General features: G+C 38.4%; 1 protein-coding gene across 2 annotated transcripts in view; it reads left to right on the top strand.

Moving 5' to 3' along the window:
* The window catches only part of HDAC8 (histone deacetylase 8), a 249855-nt gene that overhangs the window by 91549 nt on the left and 133240 nt on the right, over nt 1-25066 (top strand). Inside the window, exons 8-9 of one of the 2 annotated variants that reach the window (XM_003917883.4) lie at nt 20731-20903; nt 23359-23453. In XM_003917883.4, the coding sequence (XP_003917932.1) occupies nt 20731-20903; nt 23359-23453 (268 nt within the window). Of the gene's footprint in view, nt 1-11064; nt 12378-20730; nt 20904-23358; nt 23454-25066 lie in introns of those variants that run through there. The other variant, XM_009197812.4, reaches the window with a different exon arrangement.

Below are 25066 nucleotides of genomic sequence, written 5' to 3'. Positions count from 1 at the left end.
GACCTCTTATTGCTGGTTCACTTATAAGATGCTCTCATTTTTATTTGCCACCCAATTTCTAGTTTGCTCATGAATTGCTCCTTTTTCCTTTTCCTTCTTTCTTTCTTCTTTCCTTTACTTTTCTTCCTTCCTTCCTTTTCTTGTCTTTTCTCTTCCTTTTCTCCTTTTCCTTCCTTTTCTTCCTTAGTTCTTCCCTTCCTCCCTTTCTTTCTTCCTCTTTTCCTTTCTAAAATGGTTTTTTCCTCTGCTGTAGCCTTTTTTACTTTGCCAACTAATCAGGCAGGAACTTAATGGTTTTAGTTTAAGCTTGAACATACCCCCTTCATTTAAAAATTGGCTTAGAGTTTCTTTTTGTAATAGACTGGACATGGAATCTTTACATGAAAATTTTCTAACACCAGAAGATCTCAAGTTCCATTTTCTATAAATGACAGATTTCACAGTGAGATCTCCCTAGATCATTCAATTCTAAGGTCAAGGGTCACTAATTCCCAAAGGCTTTCCATAATTTTCATGGGAGCTGCTAGAGTTGGTATCACAAGTAGAGCCCTGCTTTAACCAGCATAAAGGAACATTATCAACATTGCTCTGGTAAGCATACCTCCTCCTTCAAATGGAAGCCTATAGTCCTAGTATAGAGATGATAGAGGTATACTATATTTTCTATGTATGTGAAGGCCTAAACCTGACCCCACCACCACCCATCCCTGGGCCACACACGCATATACCCATGAAGGTTGGTGGGAAAGGGAGGCTGCTTTGCGAAAGGGAGGGTTTGCTAATTCCCAAGTTTTATCATCTGAAGCAGGACATATTACACAGCCTATGTTTAACCTATTTGCTCTCTAAGTATAATATATTTGAATGCAATCTGAGATAGTCTTAATAATGTTTAATGTTACCTAAAACTCTTTGTTGACGACTTTGGGAGCATTTATAGTTAAGGATTCTGAGAGAAAAGGACACTAACAATTATGGCCTTGCTGTTGGTTAAAGGGAGGTTTTGATAAATAGTAGGGTACCACTCTGAAATCTCAAATCTTTCAGGATGACCCAACTACTTGCCCACTCTGAACTTCCATGACATATGTGACATATGTGAAGTTCAAACGAAGAAACTTAGAATTGTGCCGATACTTCTTAATTCTCATTCCGCCTATCATTTTATAGCCCTAACAGCCAGAAAGTATTCTTTACTAAATATCTGATTACCAATAGATATCGCATAAGAAAACCATATATAAAGTGCTTATAATGTAGATGGGTGAAGTTGACAGTTCAAAGTTTTGAAAAACAATCATGTTTTATTAAGAATATTCAACTATTCAACTTAGTAATTTCACCTAAAGGAAGATACATTGTTAAACAGACTTCTCAACAAATAGGACTTTTAAAAGATTCCATTAAAATGGAGTTCTAATTCAGTAGCAGTGTTTATATCTATAAATGCAAAATTCTGCTAGTTAGAGCTACCAACCTGACCAGAGAAATAACCTTACTCTAGTAAACCAGAGTTCATAATGGTAGTCATTAAAATAAGAACCTACCTGTGTTTGGTCCTTGGCCTATTTGCCTTGAGTTCTATGACTCATATTGTGTAGCTCAGAATTGAAAGAAACCTTTTCTTCCCCATCAAAGACTATTAACTTAAAAAAAATTCAGAGACCCCAGAAGTGAATAAACAACTTAAGATTCATACCTCTTTCCTTTTATGAGAGAAATACTATACTTTTCTATTTTAAATATTTCTTTTATAGCTCTTCAACTACTTCTCTGGAATATTAATTCTGCTGTTAATGGCCTTACCCCAGTAACCTACCCAGAAAGGACAACAGCAGAGTCATTAAAGGAATAGCTCATTAAAGCCTAAGTTTTTATTCCTGGGTAGAATCTTTTTGTCTGTCTATACTGAGCCCCCACTAATACCCAACAAGGAAGAAAAAAAATTACTAATACTAACTATAGTATCTTTCTATTATATGTTTATGGCATGAGAATTTTTCTTAGACTCTATCATTGCTTCTGAAATACATGTCAGTGGTATTTTAGGCATAGGATCAATTCCTGGGGTCTGGGGCCAAAATTCAGCTCTCTGAAGCCACTCTGACCTTCCTACAAAAGAATTGAGCACCTCAAGTCACTTTATAGGTATGTTAGTCTGTTTTGCATTGTTATAAAGGAATACCTGTGACAGTTATTTATAAATAGTAAGAGGTTAATTTGGCTCACAGTTCTGCAGACTGTAAAAGCATGGTGCCAGCATCTGCTCAGCTTCTGATGAGGTCTCAGGAAGTTTACAATCGTGATGGAAGGCAAAGGGGGAGTCAGCATATCACACAACAAGAGGGAGCAAGAGAAAAAGGAGGAAGTTCCAGGTTATTTTAACAACCAGCTCTTATTAACTCATAAAGTGAGTTAACTAACTCATTACCATGAGGACAGCACCAAGCCATTCATGAAGGATCCACCTCCAAGACCCAAATACCTTCCACCAGGCCCTACCTCCAACATTGGGGATCACATTTCAACATGATATTTGGAAAGGACGCACATTCAAACTTTATCAACAGGGTTTTAAAAACATTCACGACAAAAAGGAGAGTTTGGGGAGGAGCTACCAAACTACATAGTTTATTGTTTGCCTGATGCTGTGCTTAACATTTGACATGCATTGTTGTGTGTGTATCTTTAAGTATAATGAAAGCATTTTATTCATTTATTTGACCAAAAAATGTATTGTCTACTCTATGACTGGTACTTGCAAATGAGGCAGATGAGGCTTCTGCACCCTGGAGCTTAGCTCTAAGGGAACCTTTGCCTGTGCCAGTAATTACACTAAACATTTACATTGCTTCATTTGGTCCCTGTAGCCATCTATAATACCTACAAAAGTAGCTATTAGTATTGCCATTTTACAATGGGAATTGTAATACATTCTGATTTCTCATGAGATATGAGAAAACTGGAGAAAAGATTGACTTTCTTAAGGTCTCACACTTAGTAAATGGTGAAGCCTGAGTTTGAACCGGCATCTGTTTGCCTCTTAACTATTGACTACATTTTCCCCAAAGTGTCACATGGAAGTGAGAAACTTAATGGTTGCAAACAAAGAAAAAAATACCATCCCTGGGACTTCTTGGAAAGCTGTATCTCAGGGGATTGTAGAAAATCCCCTCCCCAAAATAGAAACCATTTAACTATGCAAATGAACCACATGATCCATAGTATATGCAATTCTTTGTGTTTGTTTGTGAAAGTGAAACTTAGATTTTTGCCCAAAAAAGAATTGTTTAATCCCAAGGATTTAATTTGTAATTTTATAGATAGATAACAAGAATAAATATTGCCAGAATTAACTTCTTAGGTTTTCAATTCCTAAAGTTTGAAAACATGCAGATTCTGTAAATCCACCTTTCCCTTCATTTTCAATGGGGAAAATCCTGACTCCCTACTTTAGAAAGTGAATAGTGTCCCGTGTTATTTTATAGAGGTCTTCTCATAGAATTACATATTTTTCATGTGGTTGTTTTAGATGAGTATAGCTAAAAATTTTTAACATCATGCATTTTTAAACTATAGGCAAAATTTATACCACCTCTTGGTCCTCGTGAAAGGCCATATCTGCATAAAGGGTAGAGATTCTCCATTCATGCTAAGCTGTTCAACCAATACCAGTTGAATAAAATGAGGACCAAGGGACATCACTAAAGGGCATTTAAGGGAAATGTTTCCTTTCACTATTGACTTTTACTGTTAATATTTAAAGAAGAGATGTTTTAATTATGATTGGTTTTTCTTTCATTATAATAAGTCATCTAGAATTTATCTTCCACCTGGGACTCCAGGTTCCTTATCATTCAATTTTAGAAGCAGGTAGGGCCAGGCACAGGTGGCTCACACCTATAATCCCAGCATTTTGGGAGGCCAAGGTAGGCAGATTGCTTGAGGCTAGGAGTTCAAGACCAGCCTGGCAATATAATAAAACCCCGTCTCTACTAAAAATACAAAAATTAGCTAGGTGTGGTGGTGCGCACCTATAATCCCAGCTACTCAGGAGGCTGAGGCAGGAGAATCACTTGAACCTGAGAGACAGAGGTTGCAGTGAGCTGAAATTGTGCCACCCCCCTCTAGCCTGTATGACAGAGTGAGACTCTGTCTCGAGAAAAAAAAAAAGGAAGCAGGTAGATCTGCAGTGAAAGAGAGCCCAACAAGTGTAATTTACTCCTTTAGGCCTGGTGATGTGGCAAAAGCAATGCATACACACACATATTCATAAATAAATATTTTAAGCAATACAATTTTTTAAAATTTCTCTTTCATTTGATGAGAAGGGATGAACCCTCTAGAAATTTGCATGTGAGAACAAGTAATTATATAGCCTTCCATCTTCATCCCTGATATGGTCTAGCTTTGTGTCCCCACCCAAATCTCATCTTGAATTGTAATCCAAATTGTAATCCCCACGTGTTGGGGGAGGGACCTCATGGGAGGTGATTAGATCATGGGGGCAATTCCTCCATACTGTTCTCATGATAGTGAGTTCTCATGAGATCTGATAGTTTTATAAGGGGCTTTCCCCCTCTCACTTTGCACTTCTTCCTGCTGCCATGTGAAGAAGGACATCTTTGCTTCCCCTTCTGCCGTGATTGTAAGTTTCCTGAGACTTCCCCAGCCCTGCAGAACCTCTATAAATTACCTAGTCTTGGGCAGTTCTTTTTTTGTTGTTGTTTAATTTAAGTTCTGGGATATATGTGCAGAACGTACAGGTTTGTTACATAGTTATACATGTGCCATGGTGGTTTGCTGCACCTATCAACCCGTCATCTAGGTTTTAAGCCCCACATGCATTAGGTATTTGTCCTAATGCTCTCCCTTCCCTGGGCCCCCACCCCCTGACAAACCCCAGTGTGTCATGTTCCCCTCCCTGTGTCCATGTGTTCTCATTGTTCAGCTCTCACTTATGAGTAAGAGCATGCAGTGTTTGGTTTTCTGTTCCAGTGTTAGTTTGCTGAGAATGATGGCTTCCAGCTTCATCCATGTCCCTGCAAAGAACATGAACTCATTCATTTTTATGGCTGCATAGTATTCCATGGCATATATATGCCACATTTTTTTTATCCAGTCTATCACTGATGGGCATTTGGGTTGGTTCCAAGTCTGCTATCGTAAATAGTGCTGCAATAAACATACATGTGCATGTGTCTTTATAGTAGAATGATTTATATTCCTTTGGGTATATACCCAGTAATGGGATTGCTGGGTCAAATGGTATTTCTGGTAGATCCTTGAGGAATCGCCACACTGTCTTCCACAATGGTTGAACTAATTTACACTCCCACCAACAGTGTAAAAGCATTCCTATTTCTGCACAGCCTCACCAGCATCTGTTGTCTCTTGACTTTACAGCATCATGAGCACAAGCTAATACATTCCCCATTTCATTACAATCTGAGAACTGATAAAAAATTATTTACAAACTTATTCTACCTCTCTTCATTTGGGTCACAGCTATACTACCTTGATAATCACTAGCTCACTTTCGCCCAATGATTAAGGTAACAGAAGCTGCTAATTCATTCTATAAGCCTTGCACTTTGAACTCAGCCCTCTATAAGTAAGGTATTTGTGTTAAATGCTTTTGTTCTATTTAATAAACTCTTATCCTGCCTTTCGGGGTATGGCAGATGTAAAATTACCTGTTGTTTCTGGAAAATGGATGACTCAGACACTAATTAAAGTTACTGTTAATGTTAGCCACAGGTGGAAATGAGGCCAAAGTGAGCCATTCATTTATTCTTCCTAGTTTGATGTGCCTTTTAAAATATTAAATTCAAGAGGCATTAACTGTGTCAGAATGTAGGATAATTAGGAAGAAGGAGATACTGTGCTTCACTGAGTTATCCTGAAACCTCAGTCAGTGAACTCACCCTGCCTGTCCTCAGGATTTGTTTAGGGTTGCAGTGGTGAACTGTTGTTTCCTCTCACCTAATCCTTAGGACTTAAAATTCAGGTAGTTAGAGGGACAGTTCTTATATTCTCCTTCCCTTCTCAACTGATGTCTTTTATGACTGCTGAACTGCACCAAGTAGCCCTACCATCATGACAGTCCCTCCCACCTTGAGCAAACAAGTCTTCATAGGTATATTGTTTCATTTGTATCAAGGAAGACAGTCTTCTGGAATTCTGTGAGTTTGTGCTGTTTCTCTGATGTGCCTCTTCTCTGGTCTCTTGTTATGCTGACTGATCCCTGCCTCCTGGAGCAAGTGACCTGATTCTTTGGCAGCAGTTGAATAAGTTCTGATGCTAAAACATGCTCTGAAACTCTCCAGAGATAGGAAGACCTTGCTCCTAAATGGAAATCTTGAAAATTACACCCTTTAACATCACTCTGCCCTGAAAAGAAACCCAGACTTGACTATAATCTGGGCTTCATAGGATATTCTAACATCAAAATTCATATTATTCCTCTCAGCTGCTCTCCACCATGCACCCCACCAACCTCTGCCCTAATCCTCTCTCTCCTACATTCTTTAGTCACTGCTCTGTCCCTTCAGTGTAGCCTAGAAAAACTACTGTTTAGCTTTTGCTTCAACATGTTATGGCTTTGAATGACTGTGCCTGACATTGCCATACACCTAGCAGCTGCCAGGACTGATGAGCTGCCTCGTTGTGGCGTGTTGACAAGGACTATACAGAGATTTAGTTAAACCCGATATCCAGCACCTGATGAAAAAGCCTGATGTTAAGTTGGCTGGACTTTGCTCTGTGTGCACTGTTAACCCATTGTACTACCAGAAAAGAGCCATGTCCATTGGTACTTAAAGAAGAGCTGAAGGACTGGGCACGGTGGCTCACACCAGTAATCCCAGCATTTTGGGAGGCCAAGGCGGGCAGATCACTTGAAGTCAGGATTTCAAGACCAGCCTGGCCAACCTGGCGAAACCCTGTCTCGACTAAAAATACAAAAATTGGCTGGGCATGGTGGTGCGTGCCTGTAGTCCCAGCTACTTGGGAGGCTGAGCCAGATTGAATCACTTAAACCCAGGAGGCGGAGGTCACAGTGAGCCAAGATCAAGCCACTGCACTCCAGCCTAGGTGACAGAGCAGGACTTAATCAAAAAAAAAAAAAAAAGAAGGACTAAAGGAAAGAACTGCTCAAAAAAGCTATATCAAATAACCAGCTAACAAGTTAATAAGCAAAAGGGCATGTGTGTGTGCCAGGGGCTAAAAGCAATGTGTTTGCCTGGAGGTGATGCAAGTGCCATTGCATAGTGAGCCAGAAGCTAAGGGGTTTGTGTGTGCCAGCTCCCTGTTGAGGGGGATGGGGGAATAGAGAGGGGAGGGAGACCATGTTAAATATGTTAGGGGTAAAGTGGAAAAATATCTATCTTATTTAAATACAGGCAAGCCTCACTAACTCAGCCTAATTAGAGGAAAGCCAGTCTGAATCATGGGATATTTTTAAATGCATTTTTATTACTTTCAAGCACTGGACATGCTAGTAATTCAAACTAGACTAACAGCATAGTACAGCACCTCAGGGAAGGGGCTTTAAGAATCATTTGTAATTAGCATATCAATTATTTGTATGTAAGTGTATATGCACAAAGTGCATAAAAAGTTTATTCTCCTAAGTAGGACAAACATTCCCCAGTGCAGTCCTGTTTACACTATTAATTTGCTTAGCCAGCCCTTTTTGTGCCAAGATAGATGTATGTAAGAAATGCTTATTTCCTCAGGGAAGAATGAATGGCTTCCCTGTGTTTAGTCCAGTAACTAAGAAGCGGAGCACCACTTGATTGGTTTGGGATTTCCAGGATATGGAGTTTTGAATTTGCATACAGACTAGAGAGATTTCATATGGAGAAGATCTGGCAGCCATTGCCAGAGATCCAGTTTCCCCATCTGGATTTCATTGACGTGATCTGTATTTCATCAAGCAACAGGACACTGATCCTAAATGATCCACCAGACACTCTAACATAGGCATGTTTAGCATACATCCTGCCCCAGAAAAATAACTGTTAAAATATGATGAGTTGGAGTTATTCTATGTGCAGTACTTAAAAGTAATAAAAATGCGTTTCTTTTTAAGTCCCACAAAAACCATGCAATATCAAGTTAATGATGAAAATCAATCCCCAAACTCTTTCTTGCACACCTCATTGTATGACGGCATTGCAGAGATTTCCAATCATCTGGGAAAGGATATTATATTTTGATGAGCTGCGCCAGGTGCTAACTATATGGCAGGATTTCAGGCTTTGAATCTTAGGAAGGCCCTCAGGGGTAAAGAAGACTGAGGCAAGGGCTAGGGGCATGTTTATTGTTAACAAATCACTATTGTTCACCTAAGTTCAAAAAGTGAGCAATTGAATTGGAAAAGAAGAGGTATCAGTTATATAAGGAAGGTAGAAAATATGATTAGGAAATGAGAAACAGAGATATAGGCCTGTATTCCCACCCATATGTATTAAACTGTGCTCTAGGTAAATTGTGAATTCTTCAAGGCTTAGAGAGTAAAAACTAAGTGCAGAGAGCATAAGCACAAGCAGTAAATATACACACAAATGTTGTAACTATAGTTTGGAATGACTCCAACACTCCCCTTTCCCCCAAGGGCATTGCTATCCAGGGTCTACAAAGGCCAAATAGCTGTTTGGCTTCCAATCTGATTTTTTGCCTAAGAAATCAGAGAAGTCGGTTTCAATTTTAATAATATATTCTCCCAACATCTATATAACAGAAAGGCACTTGTATTTCTGTCCCTTCTTAAAGTGAATTTTGTGTTTGGTGAAAGGTAATAGATTGGCAGCACTGGAAAATGAATTACTGTATTCCCAGAACAGGTATAACCCAGCAGTGACACGATGAAATTTCTCTCTGCCTTTGGGGACCATTAGAATACTATTCAGGAAGTCACTGCTCTGGTGTGCTGTGCTGAACTCACCAGTATCCTAGTGGACTGAAATAATTAACATAGCACTCCAAGGGCCTGACTTGAGGCCATTCATTTATTCATTCAATGTTATGGAGTGCTTACTATATGCCTGATGCTGGGAGAAGACTTTCACAAATGTTATATCATTTAATCCTCACAACAACCCTGTGAGGGAGATAATATTATTGTTTTACAGAGAAGGAAACTGAGGTTCAGAGAAATGATTTGTCCAAGTTGCCATGCAAACACTGGATCCAAGCTTATCTGACTCCAAATCCAGCATTCTCCCTGAACTGAGTGCTGTAGGGGTTGCAAAGGGGGAGAGATGAGACATATGGTCAAATGGTGTGACACAGAGCAGAATGCTCTACACTATGAGCACTCCTGGTGGTTACAGAGCAGTTAAATGACCTACCCCAGATCAAATAGCACAGATAGCCTTAGGATTCATATTCTTTAGGTCTTCTTCCATTTTTTGTTTTTTAACTTAGCTCTCCAAACCAGCCTACCTCTCTTCCCACCCTACCCCCTGCCCAGATAATGTACACTCTGCTTGCTAGGTCATCTGGCCTCTCAGAATGAAGAGAGCCAAAGACCATTGGGATTTAGTAACAAGAGCATTGCATTCGAATTAGAATTAGTGTTCTAATTCTACCTCTGACGATTCACTTCAGGCCACTGGTAAGGTGCCATGCAAACACTGGATGACTTTAATTCTGGATGACTCACTTTCCGTTGTGTGAATGAGAATGGTTTACTTCTAAGAGGTATAGTGAGAGATAAGTAAGAATATGCTAAAAATAGTATGCAGCCCTTTCTGTTGCCAAGGTGACACGTAATTGATGAGTAGAATTACCCACTACAAGGCATGTTAGAAAGAGATGCCCGTTAGAATCTATGTTTCTATATAATAGACTCAGCAGTGAGAGAAAAGATGCCCCTTTAAAATGTTAAGAAATTACGTCACAAAAATTGAAACAGCAAAAGAGATATGAGGTTGTTTGCTGGTTGGTTGGTTGGTTGGTTGGGGAGCTTAAGGTTTGTCTTTTATTTTATGAATTTGGTGTTTTTTTTGTTTCATGTTTTTGGAAGTTCATGGAACCAGTGCTGCTTGTTTGATGCTAAAAGCAGAAAAAGAAACTTAGAGAAAATTAAATGTCTTCTGAATATGTCCAGGAGGCACCCATGTTCTCCAACAAAATGACACATCATGCTCACTGCAAGGCAACCTCCCTCCTCCCAAATCCCTGCATCCCTGAACCATTGGTAATAGATATTCAGAAGTCACTGAGGCATTTACCATATGCTGCATCCCCTGGCAGGTTGAGTTGTTGCAGAATGAGTCAGCAGTACCTGAGCTCAAATAGGATTGAGAGAATTTAGAGAAAACATACCTATGGAAAGTTGAACGGCTCCCATTTGGGACTGACTAGTAATACTTTGGGTCCTTAACACAGTCTGCCTCTCAATCCCATCAAATGCAATAGGTTTAAAATTTATGTCTTAGAAAGGGGTTTTGCTGCTGGCAATAACTTTTCTCAGGCTGACATTGATAATTCAAAGCGTTAGTAGCAAATATTTTTCTCTTCTCTCCCTCTGCATCCTACCCTTCTTGGTTTTTCAACTTTGAATTTCTCATTTCTTTAATCTCTATTGAGGGAGTCTCTAGAGGGTGCTGAGAGTGTCTGTTGGAAAGCATGAAGATGACAAGGCTGGTTTAGACTGGTGTACAAGGTAGAAAGTCAGGAGACTAAACCTTCTGGGAGCATGAACCCATCAGAGGTCTTGCTAGAGGGACAAGTTAGGGTTACCACACTCCACCACCAGTATTGGTTAAGGGTGACTATAACGCCATTGCTCTGGTATCCCATTGCCCTGAGATGAATCTTTTAGGATATTGATTATCTAAATAACAACAACAACCAAAAACAAAAAAACATGTTCAGCCCCTGATATTAGAGGTAAAGAAGCACCAGTGAAAGATCTCAAAGGCACACAGTAGAAGCTATGGTCTACCCTGATGGAATCAAAGAAAAGAGAATAACTCTATGATTTTGTTCTTGGGCTTTTATTTTATCCAAAAGCATCATTAATGTCACCACCCTGGCTTTTATTCTCCTCAGGCATGAACCCCCTGCCCCAAATCCAGGCCTGTGGAAGCAGCTGCCACAGCTTCTCTTCCTCATTTGCATAGCCTTGTCTGAAAACTAGACTACTGAATACTGAAGGATCAGGTTTCTCATCAAGAAAACTGCATTTTAAATGAATATCTTGTATGTTTATAGGGAAGTTACTAATGTAGTGTAAAGAAATGCCTGTTCTCCCCCTCCTTTCTGGATAAGAGATTTTATACTTTCACAAGATGAAAAATTAATGATTTGCGGTGTAGCAAACAGTACTGTTACAGTGGTTAGGGAAACTTTCCCAAAAGCAATCTGGAGTGACATTTCATTCATTTATTCATTTAATGACTATTTATTGAATGCTTACTATGTATAAAGTATTGATTCTACCCTCAAGGAAGTTAGTGGAAATTTTAAAATGTTAGATAAATAAATAGAGATTGATTTTCATATTCACACACATTTAAATAAATAAAACATAGAAAATTGTAAGAACCATAAGAGATAGAATGCTGTGGGTATTCAAAGAGAGAAAATACTTCAGAAAAAGGCGTAATTGAGGAGGTAACATTTGATCTGGTTTCTAAAGGGTAGCTAATTACTCTGTCTTTACAAAGTGTGTGAATGTATAAGAGTGTTTATAAAATCTGGGTCAAGTTTGAATATACAGAGATTGTAGGGAAGGATGTTCTACACACAGGGTACAGCAAGATCAAAGTTGGGAGAGGCTGAGCTATGCACAAAGAATAGCAGTGGTTTTAGTTTGGCTGGACTGTAAAGTGCATGAAGGAGAAGTTGCAAAGAAGATTGGAAACGTGGGTGGGAACCACATCATGGAAGAGCTGGAATTCTTAGCTATGAAAATTTGTACCATATTCTGTAAACATTTTGGGAGCCACTGAAGGTTTTAGAATGAGGGAATCATAAAATCAAAGCTTGCTTGGGAAGGTTAACACTCTTCCCAGTAAAGTTTTGGCAACAGCGTCTGCTGTTATATTGAAATAATGTGGGTAAAGTGACTGACATAGTATCTGATGCATAGTAGCTCAGTAAGTCATGGAAGCAGATATATTGTAGTGGTTTAGAGCAAAAACTCTGGTGCCTGAATGCCTGGGTTCAAAAACCAACTCTGCCACTTAATAGCTGTGTGATTTTTTACAGATTTCTTAACCTCTCTGTATGGTAGTTTCCCTGTCTGTAAAATAGGATTAAAAATAATACCTGTTATGAATTATTATGAGGGTCAAATGAGCTAATACATGTAAAATACATAGAACAGTGCTCTATTCTGAATAAAGTGCTCAATAAATGTTGGCTGTTGTCATCATTATTATCATTCTCATTCATGGAGTAGATAAAATTTAAGCTCGCCTTTAAAGAATGGCTATGATGTAGACATGTAGAAAGGTAACTTTCAGGCACAAGTAAGTACATGACAAAAGGCATACTTGCAAGAAAATACAAGGTGAGTGAGGTGACTAATGGAGAGTTCAGTTTGCCTATAGAATAATATAGGTTAAGTTGTTATTGGAAAATAAGATTTTAAAGGTAGGCCATAGTCAGATTACAAAGCACTTTGGATCACAGCCTAAGAATATTAAGTGTCTCTAAAGACAGTGGAGGGATGTAAAAGGTTTTTGAATTAAGAAGTAACTTTATCAAAACTATTTCCCTAAGGAAAATTAATTTGATGGTTATGTGTATGAAGGATTGGAGAGGGAAGAGACTTGAGGCAGGGAAACTGATTAGGAAGCTATTGGTATAATCCATGAAGGTGGTCATAAGGGCTAGATTAGAGTACTGCAGTGGGAGTGGAGAGGAAGGAATAGGAGAGAGATTGGTGGAAGACTGGTAATTGGAGAGGAACAGGAAAAGGGAGGAATCTGAAAGGGTGACTTTCAAATTCCTCAGTTTTGAACATGGGTAACTGAAAAGATGGACATCATTAACAGAGATAGGGAATAGAAGAGGTAAGATGACAAGTTTAGCATGGTCCAAATGTAGCTGTAAATCACAGCTGACTTCTCTTCACAAATTGACATATCTAATCCTAAAATGTATCCAGAAATCTGACCCAGAATAGCAAAAGCAATCTTGAAACAGAAGGACAAAATTAGAAAACTCAAACTTCTCAACTTTAAAACTTACTACAAAACTACAGTAATCAAAGCTGTGTCGTGCTGGCATGAGGACAGACATATAGATTAATGGAACAGAGTTCAGAGTCCAGAAATTAACCCCCACATTTATAGTCAATTGATTTTACACAAAGGGGCCAAGACCATTCAATAGGGGAGAGGACAGTCTTTTCAACAAATGATGATAGGACAACTGGATGTATCAATATATAAAAGAATAAAGTTGGACCCTTACCTCACACCATACATAAAAATTAATTTAAAAATAGATCAAAGACTTAAATGTAAGAGCTAAAACTGTAAAACTCTTAGATGAAAACATAGATGTAAATTTTCATGATGTTGGAATAGGAAGTGGTCTCTTGGATATGACACCAAAAACAAGCAAAAAAAGAAGAAATAGATAAACTGAATTTCATCAAAATTTAAAACTTTGTGCTGCAAAGGACACTATCAAGAGAGTGCAAAGATAATCCACAGAATGGGAGTAGATATTTGCAAATCATGTGTCTGATAAGAGACATATTTAGAATAAGAACTCTTACAACTCAGTTTTAAAAGATAACCCAGTTTAAAATGGGCAAAGGGTTGAAATAGATATTGTTTCAAAGAAGATATACAAATATCCAATAAGCACGTGAAAAGATATTCAACTTTATTACTAATCAGAAAACTGCAAATCAAAACCACAGTGAGATACTACTTCACACCCACTAGGATGGTTATAATTAATTTAAAATGAAACAAAACAAAAAATAGCAAGTGTTGGTGAAGATGTGGAGAAATTGGAACCTTCATATATTGCTGATGGGGATGTAAAATGGTGTGGCCACTGTGGAAAACAGTCTAGCTGTTCCTCAAATGGTTAAACATAGAGTTGCCACATGACCCAGCAATTCTACTCCTAGGTATATATCCCCAAGAGAATTGAAAATGTGTCTACACAAAACCTGTACATGTATATCTGTAGTAGTATACTATAGTGGCATTATTAATATCAGCCAAAAAGTGGAAATAACATCAACCGTTAAATGGATAAAATGTGGTCTATCCATGCAATTGGATATTATTCAACCATAAAAAGGAATGAAGTACCGATACATGCTACAACACAAATGAACCTTCAAGACAGTCACAAAAGAAAGCATTATATGATTCCACTGATATGAAAGGTCAAAATTAGACAAATTCATAGAGACAGAAAGTATATTAGTGATTGCCAGGGGTTAGGGGTTGAAGAGTGGTGGGAATAGATAGTGACTGGTAATGGGTTCAGGGTTTCTTTTGAGGACAATGAAAATATTCTAAAATTCATTGTGATGTTGTGTGCACAACTCTTTGAATATGCTAAAAGCCATTGAATTGTACACTTTAAATGAGGGAATTGTATAGTATATGAAGGTCAATAAACTTATTTTTAAATTACTTTTAAAATATATATATTTTTTACTGGAACTGTAGCCCCTGATAACTAGCTGCAGATTCTTTAGTAGAATCAACTGTGAGTTGCTTCTAAGAAGTTTGAAAAAGATAACAGAGAAAAGGCTTTTGGATATGGTAATCTAGAGGTCTCTCTACCTTTAAGAGAGCAATTTCAGGAGAGCAGTAAGATCAGATTCTGGATTGCAAGAAGTATGTATAGGTGGCCAGTATGTGGATAAGTTGGACAATGCTGAGAAGGGGAGGGATAGATGGGCAACTTGTAACTTATAACCTACAGGAACTGAATCAGCAGGAATTCAGGGACTGAAGATGTAAGAAAAGAGCTCATTGGTGATACATGACCCTTAAAGCAACAAAAGAGGATTTAGTGCTTAGAGGGATAAATTAAGCTGGAAGGGGAGAAGAAATATGATGGAGGACATTTTCAGGTAGAGAAAAGAGGTAAAGAAAGGCACTCATTACACGTAGCTTCAACCAGTTCTGTCCAGTATGAGGCAGAAAAATTTGATCCAGAAAGATACACAACAAACTTAATCAGCAGTTACCTCTGGGGTGGAAGTTGAGATGGAAACAGGGAGATTTTTCACTTTTATTTGATAGACCTTTATTTATTTATTTATTTATTTATTTATTTATTTATTTATTTGATACTGTGTCTCACTCTGTTGCCCAGGCTGGAGTGCAGTAGTGCGATCTCAGCTCACTGCAACCTCCGCCTCCCAGGTTCATGTGATTCTCCTGCCTCAGCCTCCTGAGTAGCTGGGACTACAGGTGCCTGCCACCACGCCCAGCTAATTTTTGTATTTTTAGTAGAGACAAGGTTTCATCATGTTGGCGAGGCTGGTCTCAAACTCCTGACCTCAAGTGATCTGCCCACCTCGGCCTCCCAAAGTGCTGGATTACAGGCATGAGCCACCGTGACTGGCCATGTTTAATTTTTTATATCAAGAATGTCCTCTCATTATATTTGTATTTTTCAAAAATTAGACTAGCTGCTGTATGAAATGTCATTCTTCATCACTTGGAGGTAAAGTGAAAGATGGCCAAGCTGTAGAGAGTGTGTGGCCCATATTAATCACTCAATTAGTGTTTGTAGAATTTGTTGAATTGGAGTTATAAGCATAAACTCTAATGGAAACAATTCACTTGATTTCTCAGATTCCTCCAGCAGAACAGAGAGAAAACTCTGATGGTGTGGTTCATCCAAGGGCTTAAGGACTGACAAGGCAAAAATGGCAAAGGTGTGAGGAAACTAGGGTGCTAAAGTAAGTTTTCAAAATGACTAATTATATTCCCCAGAATGAGTAATGAAGCATATGAAGTCAAAAGATAGGCTGACCTGGGCATGATGGCTCACACCTGTAATCCCAGCATTTTGAGAGGCCAAGGTGGGAGGATCACTTGAGCCCAGGAGTTCGAGTCTAGCCTGGGCAACAAAGTGAGACCCCATGTGTACCCCAAAAAATTTTTAAATTAGCTGGATGTGGTGGCCTATAGTCCCAGCAACTTGGGAAGCGGAGATGAGAGGACTGCTTGAACTCAGGAGGTCAAAGCTGTAGTGAACCATGATCATGCCACTGATCTCTAGCCTGGGTGAGAGACTGAGACCCTGTCTCAAAAGAAAACATATTTATACGATGGTGTACTTTGAAAATAGGGGGAAAACAACTAGGGAATAGAAGTTACAGTAAGAATAAACAGGAAATGCAATAGGAATTGGAAAGATAGAAAATTGTAGATGGAGAAAGTAGTTCAGAGTTCAGGATCTTAGAAGAAGAGCAATTCCAAGTGCTTCTTTATCAGGCCCCAAAGTGTGTCTATGATTAGGAATAAAGTAGAGTGCAGGTGGACATCACTATTGTTGAAAAGATAAAGAAACTGTGATGTTAGAGAGTTAGGACAGGCATAGGGGAAAGAATAGATCTCTTGTTCAATACTGTGAACCCATTGCCCAACCTAGTACCTATAGTAGGCATTCAATTAACATTTGTTGAATGAATGAATGAAATGAGTGAATGAATGAATATTATAGCATTTATCACAATTACTTGTTTTCCTGTTTTCTTCCCCTAATGGACCAGAAGCTTCTTGAGTCTTGCTTATTTCTGTGTCTCTAGTTTTTGAATCAAGGTTTGAGTGAGGGAATGAATATTGAACTGCAGAAAATGATGACAAGGAAAGGGAGAATGAGAAAAATTGTGAACGAGGTGCTAAAATCCCCAAGGGAGGTGAAAGATAAGAACTTCGATAGTATTTGAGTAATATTATCAAATGACATTGACTCAAAAGAGGGAGCGATTGACGAGAGGAAAGAATGTTAGATTTGGAAGTGGCAATAGGAAAAATAATATTCCAATTTTTCTTTTCCCATCCTGGGAATTCTGGAGGAATTGACACAGTGTTTTCTTCTTTGATGCTCCACTCCTACTCTGTCAATTAGCCCTCCCAATTTTTTCCAAATTTACCTTACCTTGCTTCCTGCTGCCATTATGACTAGAATGCTTCAATACCCTTTTTGCCAACCCCTGTGGGGTTGACTTTGTCACTTTGACCTTACATGCAACAGCAAAAAGCTAAGTTCCTAAGCATAATTTTTCAGCAACATTAGTACTTACCTCATACTTCTCCAATGGTTTCCATTTGACTGTCAAATCAAATGAAAACTTCCAGTCTTGAATTTAAAAGTGTTCACCATCCAGCCCTCTGTAAGCTGCCCTTACTTCAGTTGCTTTGAAGTTTGCACTATGTACAAAATGCCCTACCTTTCTCAAAGCTTCTTATCAACCTTTTCAATACCCATCCAGAGCCCTCTTTATCAGAACTCCTTGAGGACTTATTTTCCCTACGTGGCTGTAATCAAAACAACTACTCCAGAAACACCTGCCTGCCTTTATCCTTTCCTCTCTCCTAAATACCAAACACTCACAAATGTTATATGTATATGCTTTTCTTGTGTGTCATTCTCTATTACCCCATCAATTCTACCATATAAATTTCCCCCAAATCTGTCTCTTCCTCCTTATCCTTGCTGTCACTGGCCTGGATGGTTGCAAAAGCCCTCATCAACCTTCAGGGTATCCTACAATAGAGCTTCAGTATCTTTAAAATGGAAATCTAATTATGCCTTCAAAGCACACACACACAGATGCACACATGCACCCATACAATGTTTGAGACATTTTGTACCCTTTAAGCAAAAGTCCAAACTCATTAGCCTGCCGGGTATATATAGCCCACGTTTACCTCTCTAGCCTCATCCCACCACTCCTGCTGTCAAGCCTTCATGCTCCTGCGTGCATACTTCCTTCTCTGGACTTAGTCCCCTACCAGTAACCCCACAATCATCTCTGCCTCCAAATTCCCTATCGTCACCCTACATACCTATAAATTTCTACACTTTTTAAAAAAACTTTTATTGCACAATAATCATAGATTAACAGAAGGTTGCAAAAAAATATATAGGGAAGTCCCAGGTACCCTTCATCCAGCCTCCCCCAATGTTGACACCTTATACAATTATATTACAGCATCAAAATGAAGAAGTTGATATTGGACATTGGTACAAGCCATGGAGCTTATTTAGATTTCACCAACTATACATGCATGTGTGTGTGTGTGTGTATGTGTGTGTGTGTGTGTGTAGCTCTATGCAATTTTATCACACATGTAGCCTTGCATAACTACAACCACAATCAAGATACAGATCAGTACCATCATCACAAGGCTCCCTCATGCTATGCTTTTGTAGTTACATCCATCCCTAACCCCTGGCAACCAACTAATCTATTCTCCATCTCTGTAATTATTATTTTGCAAATGTAATATAAATGGACTCATGCAGCAGACAATCTTTTGAGATTGGCCTTATTGACCCGGCATAATTCCCTTGAGAGCCATCCAGATTTTTTTGCATGTATCAATAGTTTGCTCCTTTTTATGAATGAACAATATTCCAGTGGCATGGTTGTACCAGTTTGTTTAACCATTTATCTGTTGAAGTGCATCTGGGTTGTTTCCAATGTATGGCTATTACAAATTGAGCTGCTATCAACATTCATGTACAAGTTCCTACACAAAAATCAGTCTTAAATTATCTGGAATACATTGCCCAAGAGTACAATTACTAGGTCATATGGTAAATCTATTTTTAGTTTTGGCAGGAACTGCCAAACTATTTTCCAGAGTGGCTACATCATTTTACATTCCCACCAGCAAGATATGTTTATGATCTGGTTTCTCCACATCCTTACCAGGAATCATTGTTACCATTTTTCAGTTTAGCCATCTTGAGAGTTGGCTCACTGTAGTTGTCATCTTTTAGGACCTAAGTCAAGAGTTACTTCTGTAGAGCCTTTTTAAAATCCTCAGGAAAAGTTGATTATTCCCTACTCTGTGCCATTTCTGACACTTCATTTATCGTTGTATTTTAATTATTTATTGACATAGTCTGTGTCTTTCCCTCTATTTCCGGGCTACATGAAGCTAGGGGTTATGTCATATTCATCTTTGTTCCTGCAGCATCTGGTACAGTTACATGCTGGGCACACAGTGGATGCTCAGGAAAATGTGTGGTAAGTGAGGGAAAGAATGAATGAACAGAACATTAGTCTTGTTGCCTCCCCCTCCTCCTCCTCCTTAAGCTAGAAACCTTTTTAGAACAGACATCACGCCTTCCTCTGTGTCTCCCAGCAGCAGCTAATAGGGTGCTCTGTACGTGTAGATGCTCAATAAATGTCGTCTAAACTATTCAGTTAGCTTATCTTCCCTCTGCACCCAAGAGATAAGCATATGAAAGAGAGAATAGGCCCAAGTATCCTTGTATTAAGGATCATATGTCATTATTTTTATAATATTCTTATAATCTCTACGATCACTCACTCAATATTCTTCTGTGTAGATGAGAAATCAAAACAAAACAGTCCTTTGAGTCAAAGAATGCCTCTGTGGGTGAGCACTATTCAATAATTTCAGTACCCTTGTTACATATGGATTTGGGAGGATGGCTTTTTATGTCCCTGAATTCCTTTTGCATTTTCAGAAAGATCTGGGATATTTCTGGTCTTGCTGCACTGGTGTAATTTGACATGTTGATTATGAAGAGGTCATTAACCTCAACATTTTTGATCACTTTTTGACTCTGTATTTTCTCAACTCTGATGTATGTTAATTTGCACTTGTTTATACGTCTCTGTAAGAGTTATTCAGGCCCTTGAATAACTGGAAAGTAGATTGTAAGCCCCTTGAGAGCAGAGACTTTATAACTCCTAGGAATGTATTCTGGACACTGTCAGTGTTCAATTAATGATAATACTGAAAGCTTGACTAAGGTCGTCTGTCACATTGACATCTTCCTTTTCATCTACAAGTGTTCTATCAAAAATAAAAGGTAGGTTGACTAGGTAGCATTGAATGATTCTATCCAAAATTATGCTCATTGTTACACTACAATTTGTTCTTTAGGGTGCTTTCAGATTTATAATTTTAGATCAGTTGTTACAGTTCCCTTCCCTATAATACCCTGGTTACATATGCATTAGGGAGGATTGCATTTCATAACCCGTTAGTCCTTTTGCATAATAAAAACTTACCTGATAACATCTATGCTTGTAAAGCATGTAATTCTTCTCCCCAGTCCCCACTGAGAACCAGGTGATTAAACTCCAAGTATGGTCCTAATCTTAAATAATCAGAAAGAACCCTTAACGACTATTCAGTATATATTTTATTTCCCCAGATTTTAAAATGGACTAAATGTGTATACTATGTCCTATGGCTGTTGAAGTTAAATTAATATGAATATTTCAAGGAAGTCTGAATTTTAAAACAGAAGGACAGATGTGTTCATTGATGAGGGTGGAAGTAGAGGGAATTATTTTGCAAGTCAGGTTTATTAAGGTATCATTTACATATAGTCTGATTCACCCTTTTTAGGTGGAAAGTTTGATGAGTTTGACAGGTTGTGTTTTTTTCCCTTAACTATTTGCTAATTCAGTTATACCTCTAACTTGCCCCACCACCACCACTACCCCTAGACCAAACTGACCTATATTTTTCTGATATTTTGTATCCTTTCTATTTTATATAGTGTACTAAAGGAAGTATACCAAGCCTTTAATCCCAAAGCAGTGGTCTTACAGTTGGGAGCTGACACAATAGCTGGGGATCCCATGTGCTCCTTTAACATGACTCCAGTGGGAATTGGCAAGTGTCTTAAGTACATCCTTCAATGGCAGTTGGCAACACTCATTTTGGGAGGAGGTGAGTATAGAGGAAGATTACCAGGAGAATTTGTTGACCTTCCTCCACATTTTGTACATTGGCACTGAACTTGGAAAACTTGGCTTTCTTGGATTGGATAATACCAACCTACCTGAAGCCCAGAAGCCTGAGTCAATAAAATCTGCCACCTCCACAGTTCAGCATAAGAAAATACTCTGACACACTTCTCAGCTTAGCATGTGCATTGACTTCTTGGCACTCTAAAGTCTAAATTTCAATTCCTGAAGCAAAGATCCTCTGGTTAAAGGTTACCTCGAATCTTAAGAATATAGGATGTTAACCCCAGTAGACTGATCCATCTTCTCTCAGTGTAGTATTTGATTTTCAGTTCTAGTAATCATCTTTTGGGAACATGTCACTGAAATTCCAACTCTACTTGTATGTAAGTAGTAAACACACAAATTAATTAAATAAGCTGAATTCAAGAATGACTCTTCCCCCAAAAAGCGTGGATTTGTTATAGTGAAGTAAAATTGAGAGATCTGTAGTCTCTTGGGCATTCTTGCCTTTGGTGTATGCTGATTATTTGTATTACTTAGCCAAAAGGAAGCCCAGTCTATTCAGTAGAAGCATTTATACATTTGAGAATGGAACTTGTCACAACACCTACCACCTTTAAAGATGTCTTGCTTAAAATCTTCTGTCTACCTACCTAGCATAATCTTTATTTCATTGGATGAATAGATTGGTGTGTTAAAATAACATGGTCAAGCAGATTGAGCTTAAAATGCATATATTATAGAAGAGCTAATTGTTGGTTGCTTTGTCAACCTGTTAGAGGAAATTGTGGGGAGGCCTTATTAAATGAGTGGGCATTCAACACAAGTACACAAGCCTGGTCCTTTGGCAGCCTCAAACTCTAGAAGGCTCAAAATTAAAGGTACTTACAAGAGACAACCTCTTATGAAAAGCTGGCAAGAAATATATTAACTTCAACTGAAGAAAAAGATAAAATTGATAAGTACTGTGTGACATATTACTTTCCTTGACAGCACTAAGGATGGTGATTATGATACAGGTACAGCTAAGGAGGGGGAGAGACCTTTCTACTATATACATCAGGTTAGAACCTGACTTTTGTTTGAGGCTATAGTCTTTACATTAAAAGCCTGTTAGCATGCTCTAAAGCCTTTTTGCTTTCTTAGCCCAAAGTTTTGACATTTGAATATATAACTCTTCTTAGGAAATATGTGTATTCCTGAAAATGCTTGTGCATAAATGGAATTTTTGCAAATCAAATCATATTGTATATGTACCAGAGATAGTTTACTACCTAAGCAAAACCTATAGTGACCTTTTTTGAAATTAAATATACCAAATAAGTTTATCTTATAAATTCGAGTTTTTCCATGTCGGGAGTATTTAAAGTAATACCTGTACTATTTAACTGAAATTCTCAGCCCCTATTAACACACAGTTCGTAAAGAGAGCCACATCCCCAAGCTTCAGTGGACCCCATTGAGGCCTAAAAGACATACTCAAAGCATCCGTGACCTTTCAAATAGTAGAAAAGCTTAAGAAAAGGGTGACCATATGTCCTAGTTTATACATGTTATCCCAGTGTAATGATTAATAGTGCCCTCTTTTACTTTTAAAAGTATACCATTTTGTATGATAATTTATATGGTCACCCTATCTAAAATCGACCAGATTCTGTTTCCCTTAGGCTGCATTGAGATTAGGAAATCATTCCATTTTACCTTTATACTCTTAGAATTTAGCTAAAGGCCAATGTTTGAATGCTTGCATGGCAGAGCACATCTATTCAGCACAAAAATATGCTGATTATTAGCCAGTACAATATGACTGTTGGGTGATTGTGACAGGACCTGATGAGATGGGTCAGAGCATCCATCAACGGTCCCTTCCTCATCTCACTCTCTTTGATCTCTGCCACCAGGCCTATGTTTTGTGGCAAAAAGGAATGCTGATATTAAAAGAAGGAAGTCTGTTTTTGTCAGCATTTTCCTTTTCTGTTTCCTGGGTTTTTAGGGCTAGATCTGCCAATAGTTTTAAAATACAAATCACATTCAGCAGTCATTTTATAGAATTGTTGCAAAATTCATCACAGAAATCTTTCCATTGGGTAGATCACCTGAAGAGATCCGGATTCCAGAGATCTGAGTCTTGCTGATGGCTCTTGATGGAACTGAGGAGTTTGGATTCCTCAGGTACATATTTTTGGAGAGATGAGAGCCTCTTTAATCTTTGCAAACCTTGGACTGCCCAGTTTTACACTGTGCATGATTTGACTGGTCCACCAAAGTCTGCCTAATAGGTGGTTTAAAAATATCACAAAGGGATATTTAGGGGAAATTCTGCAATTTGAGGTTGTCTTTTATTAAAACATTTTTCTCTCTTTCTTTACCCTCCTTCCCTCTCCTGCTGTTTTGTGACTATTCTTTCCTAACTTCACAATTCTTGATGGAGACAGGAGGCTATAACCTTGCCAACACGGCTCGATGCTGGACATACTTGACCGGGGTCATCCTAGGGAAAACACTATCCTCTGAGATCCCAGATCATGAGGTAAGTAAGGCTCTGACAAGTCCTCTCTTCTTTAAGGGGAAGAGCTGAGTCATTCCACCTAATCAAAATCACGTCCTCACCACTCAATACCGTTTTGTTGAGAGACACTTCAATAACAATAACACACTGTCTTGGCAGAATAGTGGACTCTTGTTCCAAAATATCCAAGACCTTCTGCCTTTTTTTTTTTTTTTATAAGAGATCTCAAAGGCCAACCAACTTTAATTTCTCAATTAATTACAGAGACTGTGGGAAGGGGTCACCTGTTCACACAAAGAATTCTTTGGAATATGTGCATATTTTTATCCCCTAGCCTCAAAAAGGAAGGGGCTATTTTTTAAATGTGAAAGCTGGATTTTCATCTATTTTTTAAAGAAGTTTCATAGGTGGTATGTGGCACATGTTCTTTGGTGGTAGTCCTGATCTCTCAATTTTCTTTGACCAATGTAAAATTCAAGGAACCCATAAGCGCTACAAACACCATTGCTGGTGTTTTTCTAGCAATCAGTGGCACACAGAGGCTGGAATGGGACCATCCAAAATGTGAAACATCATTTGAGCCCTTGCCATTTTCTTTAGTCATACAAGACGGGCTTTATGTTTTCCAAAGCAAAGATGTCTGTTCTAGTTTTCCCAAAACAAGTTCACAGAAAGCTGTCTGGGACCTGTGAGTGTGCTGATAATCCCTAATCCAAAGGCATACCTTTGTTCCTACCTATCACCCCAGTTCCCCTGCAAGCAGGAATCATGTTATAGATTAAGATGTATAACTACAGACCTTAGACTGGATAACTTAAAATAACAAACCGGTACATGCAGCCCCACCTTCTCAAGCTATTTCCCAAGGATTAGGGATGCCGCTTTAGTTTTAATGTTATGAATTCTGACAGATACAGTAGCTGTACACTTGGGAGCATGATGCTTTTTAAAGTTGCTATTATTTTTTAAAAATTAGAAACAACTTAAACTAATTTTCTTCCAATTTTCTCCTAACCTCAGGTGAGGTACAATATGTATCTCAGAAAAACCATTCAATATGTCTAGAATACAAATAGAAGGTACACTATAATTTGAGACAATTTGCTGATGTCAGGGTTAATAGAAGTCTCTTTTCTTGGTTTGTCTTACCTTTATTCAGTATTTGGAAGCTTAATGAAATATAAAGGTAAGTGCTGTGAACAAATGTAATCGCTGTTATTGCTGTGGGAATATCTCAGATTGCATTGTAATTTAAAGCTCTAAGACTTTATAAACTGATCAAGTTATGTCAGAAACAAGTTTTAAGCTGTAGAAGCCTGAACTGAGAATAAATGCTCTATTCCTGAGAAACAAAAGCAAATCCAAAGTTTCATCTGTGTTAAAAGATTGATAAATTTTTAATAAAGATGAATACTGCCTCTGGTACGTGGAGAAGCTATGGGCCTGAATGGGTGTAGGCTGGGCCTTATAAATAGATGTTCTGTCTTTATACTGAAATATTCTGTAAGATTAAATGAGATATAATGTATGTCAAGTGCCTAACACATAGTCCCCTGGAACCTAATAGGCACTTTAAAAATGCAAGTTCTCGGCCGGGCACGGTGGCTCACACCTGTAATCCCAGCACTTTGGGA

Source organism: Papio anubis, chromosome X (genome assembly GCF_008728515.1).
Source record: "Papio anubis isolate 15944 chromosome X, Panubis1.0, whole genome shotgun sequence".
In the NCBI taxonomy this organism is placed as follows: Eukaryota; Metazoa; Chordata; class Mammalia; order Primates; family Cercopithecidae; genus Papio; species Papio anubis.
The sequence above is the reverse complement of the archived record's forward strand: the minus strand, read 5'-3'. Positions and strand labels throughout refer to the sequence as shown.